The following is a 19,131-nucleotide window of genomic DNA, read 5'->3' as shown; positions in this document are numbered from 1 at the left end:
TACCCTCAGCACTGTCAGATTAGTTAAGCAGCACAAATAATGGTCCATTAACACTAAAGTATAAATTTTGAAAAGTTATTGTCTTAATTGATCGTGTTTATTTTTTGAAGGTATTGAATTAAGCTTTGTGTTTTTCTAAATTTTGATACTATTTTCATTTTACTGCAAGTGTAACTTTCACATATTGTTATCCATTCCATTTTGTGTTTTTTGTTTTATCGCTTTGATCACCAATATTAGGATAGTAATAAGTTGATCAGTTTAGAGATTTAAGTAAAGATTTTTTTAAAAGTATATTTTAATCTGTAATGTATCAAACATATTGTCATTGACATAAGGAGTATTTTCCTTTTCCTCATTAAAGATAAACAAAAGTTGTATACGGTCAGTTGATAAAGGTAAGAAGTGGTAAAAAAATGGCTTATTGGGAGCTAAAGAAGACTATTTAATGTAAAGAGTTTAAAAAAATTTTTTTTACTGTATTTAAGAGAGTGCAACCATTAAAGGGGATGTTACAGCAGAGTTTAATATATCAACTGATCAACAGGTCCACTGGTTAACAATCATTCAGTCTGGGGCATTGATAAGTATAATGACTGCCAGTCAGGAAAAGGAACAGGTAGCTAGAAACAAGCAATTTGTAAAATTTTAATCTTTACTCAAGCTTTAATTACATTTCTTTGACTTATTGACTTTCCAGTCTCATCAGAGCTTTGCTGTAAAAAAAAAAAAAAAAAAAAAATTGTGGAAAATATATGGTCATTTTCTAAAAACCTGTTTCTAAATTCATATATTTGCTTGTAATGAATTAAAACGAGTAATTAGGCAGTTGATCCACATTAGTACATCACTAAAATACCAACATGATGTGTGATTCATGGTGGTGTCCTTTTTTTGTGTTGTTCCTGCTGAGTGAAGAAGAAGTTTATAACCAGTGTTATAGACTAGATGTTTAATCAGACAGATTGTGAAATTATTAACAAGATGAGGGGAAAAACAGCCTGAAATCTTATTTAAATAATGTTGTCTCAATAAAAATTCCCCACTTTAGAGTTTTGTTAAATTTTCAGCAAAGCTGAAAATATTCATTTCAAATTTTTAAAGGATCACGTGCTCAAAATGGATGAAAGGATATGACTAAAGTCATATCCTTTCCTAAAATTGTAAAATGTAGTAAAACTCTTAAGAAAAATTCTGATTATCATATATTTTGTGACATGCATTTGATGCTACATTGAATTCAGATTTACAAAATAGAGTCCAGTTCTATAGAATTTGACGTTGATATTGCAGATTTCGAGGAGTTGAACTGATCTTAGTTTTAACAATTCCATGTCCATCTCTTTCTCTACCAGAACGCCTATACTTTGCCACGTTACGCAGTAAACCCAAAAGCACCGCCAATACTCACTACTTCTGCACAGATGATGAGTTTGTCTACGAAAAGTAAGTTTCTCACACTTGCTACACTGCATTCTCAGTACTGATCTGCTGCAGGAAAACAGTGTGAAGATGCTACAGACTGAGTTTTTTTGTTTTGTTTTGTTTTTTAGATGAGCTGGTAAGAATTTAGTGATGCTGCTGTTCTCACTTGTACAATCCATATTTTTTCATTCATACAGATCATTCAGTAGTCAGACAGTATTTGATTGTGTGTAGAATTGTCTACTTGCAGCACCTTTTAGACTCATTTCAGAGGAACTGAAGTTTTCACCACAAGGACAGAGGAGACAGACTGTGAACTAGGGATACCCGAAATATTTTCCTACAAATTCTTTAAAATACTTTTCCAATTTATGGTATTTATTTTACGTTCAGTGTTTCAATATCTGATCTTTTTTTTCTAATCTCAGTGGGCCTGTTGCTGCAGCTACACATTGTTGTCTTTATTGTCAAGGACTTAAAGTATCTACACTGCCTTAACTACTTACAATAGCACAGAAAACAGAGATCATCATTTTCAAAAGTATGCTGCCTTGGTACCTCTCACAATAGTGAGTTTCTAGTGCCAAGTATATCAACAACACAACACAAAGTCTTCTGAAATGCTTGTACATGCTGCAGTAAGACAAGTCTGTTGGTACGGCTAGTTCTTCATCAGGCCTGTAGATTCTTGCACTTCCTCAAGAGTTGGTGTTAGATTGGATCAGCCAGATGGAAGCTCCACTGGGTTATCCACTAATCCTAGAGTTAACTGTTTGATACTTAACCCCTGCCCCGCCCAGGAAGCAAATCTATCTTCTCCCATTTTAATTTAGTTTGATATCAAGTCAGCACAGACATACCAAGAAATGGTTAGGGTTGGGGGATAGGCTTCAGGTCAGTAACACAGTAATTGACTAGTTTTGGCTTAAAGTAGGTTGTTGCCTGTTGAATGTTCTTGAGCCACAATCAGAGTGTAATCCTGTGGCTACACTTACACATAACCTACTCACAGTGTTTGTGGAGCAGATGCAGCAACACTATACTTCTTTTACAATCAACAATTGCATGCAAAGACACAGGTAAGGAGGTTGACCTGACAGGTGTGGAACCAGATTTGTGGAGTATTTTGTTACAAGGAGTGTATACTGTTGTGCATATATTTATTATTATTTATTACACACCTAGAATGTTTAAAACTAGTTAAGTACAGTGACTGTCAGTGTAGTCAAGAAGCTCAAAACCTTTTACCGAATTTCTGTTTCCTGTTTCCTAACTGACAGTGAGGTAGACGGTTCATACTGGTCCAGACTTGAGTGACGGAAGTGTGAGAAATTTTTGATAAGGAGGAAATGCTTGAGGAAATCACGTGAGACTTTCACTCTCCACTGCTCAACATCATTTACCATATCAGCCAGTATATGGTAAATGATGACTGATAGCTTTATGTGAAAACACTGATGAGATGGAATGATTTAAACTGGCGGATCTGTGTGTGTCTCCAGTTTCTATGCAGACTTTGGTCCTCTGAACCTGGCTATGCTGTACCGATACTGCTGCAAGCTCAACAAGAAGCTGAAGGTGAGTTTCTTCTGCTACTGACTCTCCCTCTGCAGGCATGTCAAGAATGCAACAGGACAGACGAAGCATGACGCCACCGTGCATTCACACTGTGACACTGAGACTTTTGCAGGTGTATATGGTGTACTGGTGGCATGTCACACGGGGATGGGAGCACATTTTAATTTAATTTAATCCCAACTGGAAATATGGGGAAAAAGTTCACAATACCAAAAGCTCTGCTGACAACAAGAGCGACTCAGATGACTCTGAAACTAAGGATGAATTTTCTTCAATTTTGAAAAATAAATCCTTTTGTCTTTTAAAAGTGGTCCTATGTTTTTGCTTTTTCTGGAGTAATATAAAGTCGTAGGCTAATCAGAAGGAGTGTTTACCAATAGTTAGCATATTGTCAACTTCAGTTTCCATGAGATTTTAAAATCTTATGTACAAAAAAACAAACATTGGAATCAGTGCTGGTACTAGTCTTTTACTTATTTCATTATGTCATAATCCTAAAAAAAATCCTCTGAGCAGCTATTATGTGAAAAATATTTCATTTTTAAAAATGTTTTTGAAATTTAAAAAAAAAACCCTGCAGTTTACAAGGTTGGCATCCTCCAAATGATTACATTTTGGTAGTTATGATCAGAATTAATGTTGCTCTAAAAGTCTAACTGATTGAAAGTGGAAATAATTATTGTTATATAATATCTTTATCTCTGCTTTTTTGAAGAGGACATTTTTGTCCTTAGTGACCACTGTAACTTTTTTTTAATTTGATGTTTGAGGGATATTATAAGAAGTTTTTTTTTTTTTAATTTCTGACCCCTCACCACCTACCCACCCCCACCCCCCTCCTCCATTGCTACGGTTTGCCAATGCCTGGTGCTGAAACACATTTCAAAGAGATGGTCTGCCAGCCATGCACCCGTAAAGTTACAGGCCATGATTCTTACAGATACTTTTTCAATCAGGGAATATTGATGCTTTGACCACAAAAGCTGTGTTTCTAGCCATGCTTTGGTTATACTCTATAATAAATGCATTATATTTGCTTTTTTACCATGTCTTATTGTTTCCCACAGGTTAATATTTACCTGTGAAATCCTCTGAACGCCTCACATGTATAGGTAGATTGTACAATTTACCAATGTTCTCTAAGCACCTCACAGACATTGATAGATGCTACTAGACAGCTGTGCCCAGAGTAGTCCTCACTCAGTTACTGCAGCATAGCCAGGTATGTGGCCAAATATAAGGGTGAAATAAGGTATCTTGATGTCAGACTTGAAATGGATAAGAATGATTTTTTTTTCTACTAAATGGTAGATAAAATCACTCTATTGAAACAGAGGGATTTTATCAACTTCAATGGGCCCAACAAAGGCACACAGATAAACCTGCAAGAGTCAGGTGCACTAGTCTAACCAAGAAAAGATTCAGTCATACTTTACAGATTTTTGGTTATATGCCGGAGACTAGACTTTGTCACAGTGAGGATTCACTCTGTCACACAGAACATTCACTTTGTCTTCATTTTTTGGATGTTTCAGCTCCTCCTTCAGATCATCTCTGTTTAATCTGTTCCCATGGTGATCACATTCCTATGGTCGACTGTTGTCATTTGTCATGACAACCAGCCGACTGGACAGTTTAGATGCGCAACCTCTGTTTAATTTCCTTCACACTGACTATGAGGCTAATGTTTAACAGTTTGTACACAATGTGTCTAAACCAACAGACTCTGTCTGTTTGGTTAGGAATTGAAGCTGCTGTTTACAAGTGGAACACTGGTATTTTGATGACTCTGTTATGGCATGAAGGCAGCATTAACCAGGAGCTCATTGCCATCCGTGATCAGGAAGTCCAGAGCTGGACTAGTTTGTCCTGGTTTCACACACTGACTCAGAATCTGTCCTTCACTCCTCCTTGTATAGTAGACAGCTATGGTAAACACTCGCGTTGACTCCCCAAAGAAATCGTCTCAGCCATATTTTTTGGATATACTTCTTTTTAATCAGTCAAGTTGTCTACACCACTGATATAAGGATGGATGTAGCACGTGATGATGTTACCTAGGCTAGAGAATGATGTTATGGTTGAAACCATGTTTCCTGGTTGGAGTGAGGAGAATTTAGACTTGGAAAGATTTAGACTTTCCATTATTTAAATAAATATCCTTTCCATTATATAAATAAATTTAAATAATGGAAAGGATAATGGAGTAGGGGAAGTGACGCTGATTGGGGAAACCTGATTAGAGGACATAGCTGAGGAGTACAACATCATTGATATCATTGTTAGTTAATGGGCAAGGTGCTACTTAACACTGTAACTGCAAAGTTCAAAAGAAGTGGAAACCAAATGGAACATAAACATTTACTCACCACAGAAAGAGTTGATCAGAATCCCCTGAGGCACTGTTAGTCCAAATACCTAAATAAGGGGCCATATTTTAAAAAATTATTAAAACAAGCTAACAAAGCACAAATGTGTCTGGGGAAAATGTTTTGCCCATTGCACCAACACATGACGACAAAATCACTCAATCAGAGCAACTTAAAGGGGAACTTCGTTTTTTTTTTCAACCTGGGGTCTGTTTTCATATGTCATTTCATACATGTGAGTAATGGAGAAATGAATTTTCGACATAGCTCCAGTATTTAGCATTTTTTTCCTTCCTAATGTTTTCTGACTGTTTTTCACTAGTTTTGCATTTGGCTAGGGTAAGTGTCACTTCTGGTAGCATGAGGCGATACCTGGACCCTACAGAGGTTCCACAGACAGTCCAACTCCTCCACGATGGCACATCAATACGTGCCATTGCCAGAAGGTTTGCTGTGTCTCCCTGCACATTCTCAAGCGCATGGAGGAGATTCCAGGAGACAGGCAGTTAGTCTGGGAGAGCTTGACAGGGCTGTCGAAGGTCCTCAACCGATCAGCAGGACAGGTATCTGCTCCTTTGTGCAAGGAGGAACAGGATGAGCACTCCAATAGCTCTACAAAATGACCTCCAGCAGACCACTGGTGTGAATGTCTCTGATCAAACAATCAGAAAGAGATGTAATGAGAGTGGTCTGAGGGCCCAGCGTCCTCTAGTGCCTGCTGTGCTCGCTGACCGGCACCGTGGAGCTTGGCTGGCAACACAGGAATTTGCAAGTCCACCACTGGTGCCCTGTGCTTTTCACAGATGAGAGCAGGTTTACCCTGAGTGCATGTGACAGGCATGAAAGGGTCTGGAGAAGCCGTGGAGAACGTTATGCTGCCTGTAAACAGGCATATTGAAAACAATAATGTAAATTACCATAGCTATGCAGATGACACGCAGATCTACATTACAATGTCCCCAGGAGACCATGGCCCTATACAGGTGCTGGGAAAGTGTATTGAACAGATAAATGAGTGGCTGTGTCAAAACTTTCTTCAGTTAAATAAAGACAAAACTGAGGTAATGGTTTTTGGAGCCAAGGAAGAGCGATTAAAGGTGAGCCTAGAGCTTCAGTCTTTACAGTTAAAAACTGCAAACCAGGCCAGAAATCTGGGTGTGGTGATAGACTCAGAACTCAGCTTTGGAAAACACATTAAAGCAGTTACAAAGTCAGCTTACTATCACTTAAAAAATATCTCAAGAATTAAAGGGCTGATGTCTCAGCAGGACCTGGAAAAGCTAGTCCATGCATTTATTTTCAGTCGGCTTGATTACTGTAACAGTATCTTTACAGGTCTACCTAAAAAAACACTCAAACAACTGCAGCAGATTCAAAATTCTGCTGCCCGAGTCCTCACTAAAACCAAGAAAAGAGATCATATCACTCCAGTTTTAAAGTCCTTACACTGGCTTCCTGTCACTCAGAGGGTAGATTTTAAAGTCCTGCTGCTGGTCTACAAAGCTTTAAATGGTCTCGGACCAAAATACATCAGAGACCTCCTGACTCAGTATGAACCACCCAGACCACTCAGGTCATCTGGATCAGATCTTCTAGCAGTTCCTAGAGTAAAAACCAAACACGGAGAAGCTGCATTCAGCTTCTATGCCCCATATATATGGAACAAACTCCCAGAAAACTGTAGATCAGCTGAAACTCTCAGCACATTTAAATCCATTCTTAAGACATACCTGTTCTCAGCTGCTTTTGATTAAAGTATTTTAAATTATTTTAAACCTTATTTGATGACAGTTACGATTAACAGTTATTTTAACTCTTATTTTATGACAGTTATTTTAAACAGCCCTTGTTTTCTGACTCTTGTTTTTGATCTTTTTACTGTTCTGTTTTTCTTTTAATAATTGCCCTTGTTTTTTTCTGACTTCTGTTTTTGATCTTTTTACTGTTCTGACTTTTTTTTTTTAATGATTTCATAAATGTTTTCTTTTGTTTTTCTTCTAACCCTCCTGTCGTGTTCGGGTCAAATCAGACCGATTTACAACTTAAAACCTTCATAAAAATTGTGTTTTACATCTGATTGCCTCAAGGCCTCATGATATCCTCCATACTATGCAATTAAACATATAAAAAAGATTTTCACCACTTTCATTGAATTTTGAGTGTTTTAATCAACCTTGTTACACCTGTTGTGTTCCCGGTCAAAAGTGACCGCCATAAGAAATGAATGGGTAACCAGAATACATTCATCCATCAGACAGAAAATATTTCCATAAACAACTCACTCATTCACTCACTCACTCACTCACTCACTCACTCACTCTTCAGACCAAACAATGTCTTTTGTGGGTACACATCTCTTTCCCGTGCTTATGTGCCGTTCCTCCCACGTGAACCGAAGCAATGTATCGAATCTTCACACAGACTAGACAGGTGTCTGTTATGTGAACCCATCTCTTTCCTGCGCCTTTGTGCCTAACCCCCATGTGAACCACACCTTCTAGACGAATCAATGTATCAATCAGTGTATCAAAACATTGGCATCAATGTATCATCTTCACACAGACCCCATATATATACACACGTGGACAAAATTGTTGGTACCCCTCAGTTAAAGAAGGAAAAACCCACAATTCTCACTGAAATCACTTGAAACTCACAAAAGTAACAATAAATAAAAATTTATTGAAAATTAAATAATCAAAAACAGCCATTACTTTTGAATTGTTGATTAACATAATTATTTAAAAAAACAAACTAATGAAACAGGCCTGGACAAAAATGATGGTACCTCTATAAAAGATTGAAAACTATTTGACCAGAGTGACATGATTAACTCAGGTGTGTCATTTAATTGACATCACAGGTGTTTCCAAACTCATAATCAGTCAGTCTGCCTATTTAAAGGGAGACAAGTAGTCACCCTGCTGTTTGGTGAAAAGGTGTGTACCACACTGAACATGGACAACAGAAAGCGAAGGAGAGAATTGTCCCAGGACATCCGAAAAAAAATTATAGACAAACATCTTAAAGGTAAAGGCTATAAGACCATCTCTAAACAGCTTGAAGTTCCTGTGACAACAGTGGCTCATATTATTCAGAAGTTCAAGACCCACGGGACAGTAGCCAACCTCCCTGGACGTGGCCGCAAGAGGAAAATTGATGACAAATTGAAGAGACGGATCATTGGAATTGTATCCAAAGAGCCCAGAGCAACCTCCAAAGAAATTAAAGGTGAACTCCAAGGCCAAGGTACATCAGTGTCAGATCGCACCATTCGTCGTCGTTTGAGCCAAAGTGGACTTCATGGGAGACGACCAAGGAGGACACCACTGCTGAAAAAAACTCATAAAAAAGCCAGACTGGAATTTGCAAAAATGCATGTTGACAAGCCACAAAGCTTCTGGGAGAATGTCCTTTGGACAGATGAGACCAAACTGGAGCTTTTTGGTAAGGCACATCAACTCTATGTTCATAGACTCAAAAACCAAGCATACGAAGAAAAGAACACTGTCCCTACGGTGAAACATGGAGGAGGCTCAGTAATGTTTTGGGGCTGCTTTGCTGCATCTGGCACAGGGTGTCTTGAAAGTGTGCAAGGTACGATGAAATCTGAAGACTATCAAGGCATTCTGGAGAGAAATGTGCTGCCTAGTGTCAGAAAGCTTGGTCTCAGTCGCAGGTCATGGGTCTTCCAACAGGACAACGATCCAAAACACACAGCCAAAAACACCCAAGAATGGCTGAGAGAAAAGCGTTGGACTATTCTAAAGTGGCCTTCTATGAGCCCAGATCTGAATCCCATTGAACATATGTGGAAGGAGCTGAAACATGCCATTTGGAGAAGACACCCATCAAACCTGAGACAACTGGAGCTGTTTGCTCATGAGGAGTGGGCCAAAATACCTGTTGACAGCTGCAGAACGCTCATTGACAAATACAGAAATCGTTTAATTGCAGTGATTGCCTCAAAAGGTTGTGCAACAAAATATTAAGTTATGGGTACCATCATTTTTGTCCAGCCCTATTTCATTAGTTTGTTTTTTTAAATAATTATGTTAATCAACAATTGAAAAGTGATGGCTGATTTTGATTATTTAATTTTCAATAAATTTTTATTTATTGTTACTTTTGTGAGTTTCAAGTGATTTCAGTGAGAATTGTGGGTTTTTCCTTCTTTAACTGAGGGGTACCAACAATTTTGTCCACGTGTGTATAGCTTGATGTCTGCCTTGCACTCCTTTTACTCTGAGCACAATGAATAGGCGGCTGACCAAGAGGTTCTCTGTCGAAGAGGTTCTGGTCCAGATTTTTGGACAGGATGAAGATGGCACTGAAATTGAGCCAGAGATCGAGGAGGATGTCTCAGAAGAGGAAGACAACATGGATTTTGATCCAGACTTTGAGGAGACAGACCAGTCAGCCGATGGAGAGGGAGAGGCATCTGAAGATCAGACACCTGAGGAGACTTTCCAGTCCAAGAATGGACACTTGCTCTGGTCTTCAGTCCACCAGGACAGAGGAAGTAGAGCAAGAGTGGAAAATATCATAAAGATGACGCCAGGGCCAACTCGCTATGCAACATCTCGTGTGGATGACATCAAGTCCAGTTTCTAACTCTTTTTACCAGAGTCCACTGAGGGAATTATAAACAAGCCTGAGATGCTGCAAATGTGATGCCTACATTTGCAAGGCCCACTCTAACCCGAGTGTCACATGCCACTCATGTGCATGAATTCATGTACACACACACACCCACACCCACATACACACACACACAACTTCATGTTGAGTTTCATCTTTGGTTTTCCATTTATTTTTTTACAGTACACGTTCATAATTGTAATTTTTAATGCAGTTGTTTTATGTCTATTTCCATAAATTCATGTTAAATGTCACTTATTCACAGTTAAAGAATGTTGAATAAAAGTTTGCTGGTGAAAAATGATTTTTGTGCTAGTTTAAAAGCTATTAAAACAGACCGGTCAATTTTGACCGGGAACACTAAAGTAAGGGGCAGGAGGTGAACACGACAGGAGGGTTAATAATCATCATCCTCTGTTCTTAATGTCTTTGTAAAGCACTTTGAATCGCCTCGTTGTTGAAATGTGCTATATAAATAAATTTGCCTTGCCTTGCCTTGCCTTGCCTGTAACATTGTTCAGCATGACTGGTTTGGTGGTGGGTCAGTGATGGTGTGGGGAGGCATATCCATGGAGGGATGCACAGACCTCTACAGGCTGGACAATGGCATTCTGACTGCCATTAGGTATCAGGATGAAATCCTTTGACCCATTGTCAGACCCTACATTGGTGCAGTGGTCCTGGATTCCTTCTGGTGCACGACAATGCCCAGTCTTATGTGGTAAGAGAACTCATGCAGTTCCTGGAGGATGAAGGAACTGATACCATTAGCTGGCCCCCATGCTCACCTGACCTGAATCCAATAGAACACCTTTGGAACATTATGTTTTGTTCCATCCAACACCATCGGGTTGCTCCTCAGACTGTCCAGGAGCTCAGCGATGCCCTGGTTCAGTTCTGGGACGAGATACCCCAATACACCATCTGTCGTCTCATTCAGAGCTTGTCCCGGCATCGTCAGTCATGCATACAAGCACATAATAGTAACGCCTATCACCCGATACGGGTATTACACAAAAAAAAATTTTTCAGATGAGTAAAAAAGATTCTTGTAATGACAAAAAAAGTTCAGTCCCAGGGGGATTCCAAAATTACTATCTGCACCTTCTTTCCCTATCGTGACGCTTGGTCCTCCTGTCTATATTCCTGTTCTATCTCTCAATTTCTATTTTGTCACAGATGTCAGATGTGAGTCTCCGCCAGGCTAGCCGATCAGTTATGATTTCTCTCCATGTTCCGAGAGCAGCTCCACGCTTTAGGATGTCCTTCAAGGTGTCCTTATATCTAAGAAGAGGGCACCCAACTCTCCTTGAACCCTCTTCTAATACTCCAAAGAGAAGTGCCTTCACGGGCCGCACATCTGGCATACGTGCAACATGACCCATCCAACGCAATCTGTTTCTAACAAGAATGATCTCAATGTCCGTGGACTTTGCATGATCCAGTACCTCGTCGTTCGTAATAAAGTGATCCCACCTGATCTTAAGAATTGATCTCAGATGCCACTGCTGGATGGTCCTTAAAAGCTTGATGTGATGCCGATATAAAGTCCAGGTTTCACTTCCGTACAACATTAGCGGAATGATGCACTGATTGTATACTTTAAGTTTCGTCTCAACTATCAGATCTCTGCAATCAAACACCCTATCCTTGAGCCTCCCCATTGCACACGATGCAGCCTGAATCCGTGCTTTTATCTCATCATCTAGCTTGCAGAGCTTTGTGACATAGCTACCGAGATATTTGAAGCAGTCTACTCTCTTCAATTTGTGATCATCAATATAGAAATCCAGCTGTTCACCGACACTCATGGTTTCTGGTTTCTTGATGTTGATCGTGAGACCCATTTTCAGTGACAGGTTGCTGTATGCGGATAACAGACATTGAAGTATGGTGCCATCGTTGGTAAATATGGCAATATCGTCTGCATACTGGGCTTCTCGTATGTATTTGGTGAAAATCTTGGTCTTTGATTTCAAGCGCCTGAGATCAAATAAATTGCCGTCGTATCTGAAACGTACCTTGATACTGTGACAGGGATTTGCGTCCTTGAAGGCAAGGTAAAGCATGATGGCGGCATACATCCCAAACAGAGTAGGAGCTAACTTACACCCTTGCTTGACACCGCTGTTGTAGTCAATTGGATTAGAAAGTTCTCCATCAATGCACAGTCTAGCATGCACATCAGAGTAAAGCATCCTGATAACTTTGACAAAATTTGGAGGGCATCCAAGCTTTCCCAGGATCTTGAATAGAAGCTCTCGATTTACGCAATCAAAGGCTTTGGTGAAGTCAATGAAGATGATGTGCAGGTTTTGCTGCTGCTCTCTGCATTTTTCCATCACTTGACGCAAAATGAAGATGCCATCAGTTGTACCTCTGCCGTCCCTGTAGCCTGACTGAGATTCGGGGTACACCAGTTCCGCTAGACGTTTAAGGCGTTGCAGTACTATCAGCAAATATCTTGCCTACCACACTGAGGAGTGTGGTAGGCAAGATATTTGCTGATAGTACTGCAACGCTGATAGTGTGCCGCAGTCGCTGCGGTCACCTTTTTTAAAAAGGATGCAGATGATGGCATCGATGAGGTCTGATGGCAGCTTATCTGATCTCCAAAACAAATTAAAGCTGGTGAGCAAAAAAGATATCAGAGTGCATCCACCATAAACGAGTACCTCGGGTAGTATACCATCCGGACCGGGACTCTTCTTAAGCTTGGTGTTTTTTATAGCAGTCATGACCTCTTCCAATTTGATTGACTCGTCAAGCTCTTCAATAATTGGGCGCTGCTCAAGTTTGTCAAGTATACTCCAATCAACAACCGTGGGTTGGTTTAAAAGTTCTTCAAAATGCTCAACCCATCTCTTCTTAATATCCTCGGGAGATGAGAGAAGACCGCCGTTTTTAGCTCTCACGGAATGGAAGTTTCTTTGTTTTGGGCCGTAGACAGCATTGATTGTTGCATAAAACTCCCTGAGATTATTCTCCATTATATTTTGTTCCATCCAACACCATCGGGTTGCTCCTCAGACTGTCCAGGAGCTCAGCGATGCCCTGGTCCAATTCTGGGACAAGATACCCCAATACACCATCTGTCGTCTCATTCAGAGCTTGTCCCGGCATCGTCAGTCATGCATACAAGCACATGGAGGCCATACAAACTACTGAATACCATTCTGAGTTGCTGCCAAGGAATTTCAGCAAGATGGACGAGCCTGCCACATCAGTTTTTCACTTTGATTTTGGGGTGTCTTGAATTTAGCTCTCCTGGGGGGTTGATAATTTTCATTCCCATCAAGCAATGTGGCACTTTTCATTCCTAACACATTATCCAGTCCATATCAATGCTAATTTCCATCCCCCCCCCCCCCCATTGAAATATGATGTATTTTCAAAGTGTTCCTTTAATTTTTTTTGAGCAGTGTGTATATATATATATATATATATATATATATATATATATATATTCCTAAAAAAGAACCATCAAAATTGCAGCATTTATCAGACCCAGAAACTATGAAAACATAACAAATCTATCAATTTTCACCTTTTTGAAGCTCCTTTAACTACCTATGCTGATGTTATATTCCATACAGTGGGAAAACCAAACTACATCAAGACTTTAAATAATCAAAATCACTCTTTTCTATATATCCCATTTTATAAATTTTAAACTATAAACACATATATCTCTTCATTGATTCATCCATCTACCAAAATTTATATGAATTGAAAAACTTTACTTATTACGTCAAGTACTGCTATTTCACAAAAATGCCATTATTACGACTGATTAATTAATTACGAAGCCTCTAATTAATTAGATTAATTTTTTTAAAAATAGCGTCCCACCACTAGTTTATACATACGTAGCTTCAAGGGTGGGTTGGATCATGTACACAAGTACTCAGAATGAGGCAACTACATGTGGACATCTGTTGCTATTTTGAATGTTCCACACATTAAATGATGAATGAGTCAGGTGTTATCATACAGTCTCTAATGAGAAAACAAAAACTATGGTTCAACAGCCCACTGCAAAAATTTGCTGCTGACTGTTCTCTGACACCGCTGCTGTTGCTTCTACAGTAGTTACAGCTTTGGCTGAACCTGAACGTTATTTTCAACATGGTTTTCACAAGTTGGTTCAGTTTAGTTTGGTGATTAGGCTGATCTAAAAACACTGAAAATGTCCTTCACTGTTTCAGGTTAATATCTGAGAAATATTGTTTTGTCCAACCAACAGTCCGAAGCCCAATGAGATTCATTTTGCTGTATTGGAAAAACTGATGATCAGCATAATGAATAGTGTTCTGACACTGCTGTGTATGTGTGTTTCTTTTGTGCAGTCGTTCACTCTGACCAGAAAACGAATTGTTCACTACACCAGCTTCGATCAGAGGAAGAGATCCAACGCTGCTGTTCTGATTGGAGCTTATGCTGTGAGTATATTCCTTTCTCCTAATCAGTGTGCATAAATCAGAGTTTTTCCAACTGAGACCGCCCTACCAGAGCCTAAGGGTAGATTTACTGTCTGTACAGCTGACACCTGATGTCATTCCAGAATCAATTCAGACCATGAACAACTCTTCCAAAACCCTTGAAATCCAATAAAAAATCACAGAAAAAAGATGATGTCGGACTTGTCAGACAATCGTTTTAAATTTTCTTCTGCACTACAATAATCCAAGGAAAATTTTCTGTCTGTGGAATTATTACAAACAGGAAGTGCCAATTGTCAGTTCAGATACTTTTTTTGTGGACAGTTTGACTAAATGTGGGCAAATGTAGGCCTAAAAATAAGCCCCCCACTGACTCACTACATCCACAGAACAGGATTATATTTCTTACACTTCTCACCAGAACTTTAATTCCAAAACATAAAACATGCTTCTTTTCTTACTTGGATTTGGGGAATAAATAATCATAATAGGATACTAATTAAATCAGTTGCTTTGTTTTTCATGTTGCACCATCCGTATTTTTTTCCTGAAACTCAGGGTGTGTCATAATAGTGCTTCTCAAGACAACAGCTAAACAGACGTACTGACAGTATGAAGTAGTATCAGTTTGTGTGTCGAGCACAGCAGTCAACTACTTCCACTTTAAGTCTGTTCTGTTTGAGCCCTTTTTCCGGACTAAAAGAGTGTTTTTCTTCCCTAAAAGAAGCTTTTCCAAAACTGTCCTGAGTGTGAGGGTTAAACAGCAGCTCAGTGTTATACAACGAAAGATACAAACAGTTATACAATAAAAATGCTATAAAACAAGATGAGTAATCCCCTAAAAGCTGAGATATGGTTTAATATAATCCTTGTCAGGATCCAGTTTGTGTTCTGTGGGTAATGGAAGAAGAACCGAGGAAATGGTCTGTCCTATTGTGGATGTGATCATTTATTTTATTGAAGTTTAGTCATTTTGTGATGTACTGTTAATTTCTCAGATACAGCAACAATTCTAAAACAATGATTTGATTCATAGCAACAGTTTAAGAATGGCTGCTGGTAAACATGTTTATTTGTGTATGTATGTTACTTAGGATGAAAGCATCAGCTCAATTTACAGAAATTGCAGAATTGTAGAATTATGTCATGGAGGACAAAATCACAGTTTTGTTCATATTCGGTCATCAGAAAACAGAAGAACATGTACATGTGAACAGCTCTATGTTGAAAACAGTTAACCATTTTAATTATCATTTTTATTAGTATTCAGGTAAAACTAATACAACTTCCCTGCAATAAATCTTCATTTTATTGTTCAGTTTACAGTGTTTTTCATTAGTGTTGATTCAACTTTCTAGTCATTTTGGAGGATGGAGTTTGTGCTGCTGTTGAACTGTACTGCATTGTGCAGTGGTTATATTATTGATATGAATTCAAATGACAAAGTAATGGAGGTACCGAAATAATCAGTTTGTCTAAACAGTTATTCCAAGTAGCCAATGTCTGTTTTCTTACAATCAGACTGAAAATAAATATTTAAAAGGATTCATGTAAAAATGTGTTACTTGTTTTTTGTTTGCTTTTTTGAAAGCTGAGGGGAGATCGTACTTTTTGCTCCGCTGTTGTTTGCAACCCTTTTTTTTTTTTTTTAATTCTGTCTCTACAACAGTGGTGCAGAGTGCCACATTAGCATGGTCCATAGAGACACAACAGACACATTAATGGAAATACTGAAGGTGGAAATAAAACTGGAATCACCCCTAAATGTGGACATTCCCTACATAAGATTTGTACAGGCCCTGCAGACTAGCTTAACCTGATGTTACTGACACAAACACACTCCTGCTGTGTTTTGTGCATTGAACATTTGATGTTGTTGAAGCAGCTGAGACAAAAGTTGATTGTGAGGACAGAGGAGCATCAGACTCTGATATAATCAGACTTCTGGACACACTGAACAATCACAACACTAGCTCGGCTGAACAAATACTGGTTTTCATGCCAAAACAACAATTTTCAGATAACAAGAGATTAACCAGGCTTCAAAATGGAGCAAAGTAAGCTTTGATGTTGCTATTGTTTTTACAAATTAAAGGGAATATCAAGGAGAGATAGGAGTGTGAAAATAACAGGCAAACCATTTTTATTTCTCTCTCTCTCTTTCTCTTTCTCTTTCTCATTCTCTTTCTAAGGTTATCTACCTGAAGAAAACTCCAGAAGAGGCATACAGAGCTCTGATCTCAGGTTCAAACGCCTCCTATCTGCCCTTCAGGTCAGTCTCTTTACTGCAACAAGTGTACTATGACTGAAACAGAGTTACCGCAGTAGGGAAGCCACACCACCAGAAATGTCATATCTTGTACTATTACCACTGAAATCCAACAACTCTCACCGCACTCATGATGGTAACTGTTAATGTTATAATCAGCCCCCAGCTCTCATTATGAACAATTGCTAAACATAAAGAAGGTAAAATTAGCCTTTGGGAACCTTGTGTGTGGAGCATTACTACAAGAGATGTAGCTAACATTTCAGAATTTGACAACATGCTTTTGTAAGTAACAATTGAGATCCTCTCGCCTTCAATTCTGTGCACAGCTCGAACTACCTCTCACTGAGCTGCTTAGATCATTTTGTTCCTCATTTTGTTCCAAGTACTCTTTATATTCTAGCTTTTGGTTGTCTGTAACTTGTCTCTGATCATCAAACACAAAATGTTTCCTTAGCTGACCTGTACCTGCACAGTTCTCTGATACCTTCACTCTCTTAGTACAATCATCCATCCATCCATTATCTATACACCGCTTAATCCTCATTAGGGTCGCGGGGGAGCTGGACTCTGTCCCAGGACACTCTGGACAGGTCGCCAGTCTATCACAGGGCTGCACATAGAGGCACACAAGTACACTCACATTTACACCTGCAGACAATTTAGAATTTCCAGTTAACCTCAGCATGTTTTTGTTTTTGAAGCTGCAAGGCAACGGCGCTTACCTCTGAGCTACTGTGCAGCCCTTGTACAATCATCATGTTCTGAATTTTGGTACTGGCTTGGAATCGAGGTGTGGGTTGTTGTGATATGCTTTTAGTGCAGTAATACTGCTGGAAAAGTATGTTAGCTGAGTGTTTGAAAACAGGCTATCTGATAAGCTTGTCATCTTTTTGGTTCTTTTCTCATCTGTGTCCCCATAAAACATAAGTCAATAAATGTTTTCCATCTCTGAAAGATAATGTGCACAGCAGATGGTGCTGAGAGGATGTGGATTTGTTTTAGCTGTTGACAGCATAAATGTTGACTGTTATGGCTGGACAACATATTCAAGTTATTAAATCCTAAACATGGTAATAGAAAATTCTGCATCTGGATAGGAGTCACAATAGTAACTTCAGCCTTTGTCTATCAAACACAGTAGCAACTAGCACAGAAAAATGGTAGCAGCAGCTGACAACAGCCAAATCACTCAAGACAGGACATCAGATTACTGCGGTATTATGAAAATGGTTACATGTGAACCAGAAGCCTGTGTTGTGTTAAGTTTGTAAAAACTGTCTTTGAGCTGAAAATGGCAGCAGGACAAACCTGTTCCAGCAGCTGAGACTGTAGCAGCATCTGTCACTTCAGAAATTCTCTAGTTTTAGAAAAGAACCTCTGGATGACATCAATTGATCAGAAGACTTGCCTCTTTACAGCAGCTGCACATAGAAGGAAGAACATGAACCCGAAACTTTAGTTTGTAGTTTTATCGTGTGTGTGTGTGTGTGTGTGTGTGTGTGCGCGTGTGTGTGCGTGTGTGCGCGTGTGTGTGCATGTGTAATAAGGGGCTTTTTGTTGTCACCAACACACTGATTGGTTATGTAACAGCGGAGTGTGGCGTTGAATGGATGGCTGCTGATGGCTTAGACATAATGGAGAGGCCCCTCCCACTGAGGGAGTGTCTGCAGAGAGGCATTTACGGTCTGTCTGCCTGCAGTACAGCCAGATTATTGTCTCACTGCAGTCTCAGTCTAGCTGAGCTGCTGTTCCAAATTGCAAATGTTACTCCCATTCACAAGAATCTGGGATTATGACAAGTTTGAACTCACCAAGTACAGTTGTCTAGACTTTGCGTACCCTATCCAGACGCTACAGGGGTCAGTCTATTACCTGCCACTAGCATATCATTCATGAAAATCCCAGACAGCTGCTGGAGATCCATTTTGGATAGCAAATGCTGTTATGAACGGGACGAAAAAATTCTTATACAAATAAATGTCTGCTTCTGTTGAAGTGATTTTCGATAATTATTTTTGTAAAAAAAAATTATAAAATTAGTTCTAAATAGTTTAGGATGCTTGAAAAGAACTTCTTGAATATCCACAGTCTTGTTATACAGAAAGAAAACATCCCCAGAGAAAATGTATACATTTTGGTTAGACTCACAGACAAGCATCTGTTTTGTTTTGTATGCCAGTCTGTGAAGATGTGGTCTGATTTGTAACTGCTGGTATTGGGAGGTATCTTGATGAAGAAGGTCAGTTCAGCTGTATGTTTACTGTCCTCAGGTTTACTGTCCTCAGGTTGTTCACCAATATAAATGTATGTATGTATGAGCTTAGGGAGAGTCTCTGTGCTATGATTATGCAACTGAGCATTTAGACATTTACATCCACAGGTGGGAAACCCTACAGCCCCCAAT

General features: G+C 39.2%; 1 protein-coding gene across 3 annotated transcripts in view; it reads left to right on the top strand.

Annotated features, from left to right (window-relative positions):
- The window catches only part of cdc14ab (cell division cycle 14Ab), a 48,424-nt gene that overhangs the window by 977 nt on the left and 28,316 nt on the right, over positions 1-19,131 (top strand). For all 3 annotated transcript variants that reach the window (XR_002596728.2, XM_022215634.2, XM_022215633.2), the window contains exons 2-5: positions 1,356-1,446; positions 2,928-3,003; positions 14,363-14,455; positions 16,648-16,727. Coding sequence is in view for 2 of the 3 variants with exons in the window: in XM_022215634.2 (XP_022071326.1) it covers positions 1,356-1,446; positions 2,928-3,003; positions 14,363-14,455; positions 16,648-16,727 (340 nt within the window). In the remaining variant the exon portion in view is untranslated. The remainder of the gene's footprint in view (positions 1-1,355; positions 1,447-2,927; positions 3,004-14,362; positions 14,456-16,647; positions 16,728-19,131) is intronic.

The sequence above is a fragment of the Acanthochromis polyacanthus genome, chromosome 15 (assembly GCF_021347895.1).
Source record: "Acanthochromis polyacanthus isolate Apoly-LR-REF ecotype Palm Island chromosome 15, KAUST_Apoly_ChrSc, whole genome shotgun sequence".
Classification (NCBI taxonomy): Eukaryota; Metazoa; Chordata; class Actinopteri; family Pomacentridae; genus Acanthochromis; species Acanthochromis polyacanthus.
This window is presented reverse-complemented; position numbering and strand designations above follow the sequence as displayed.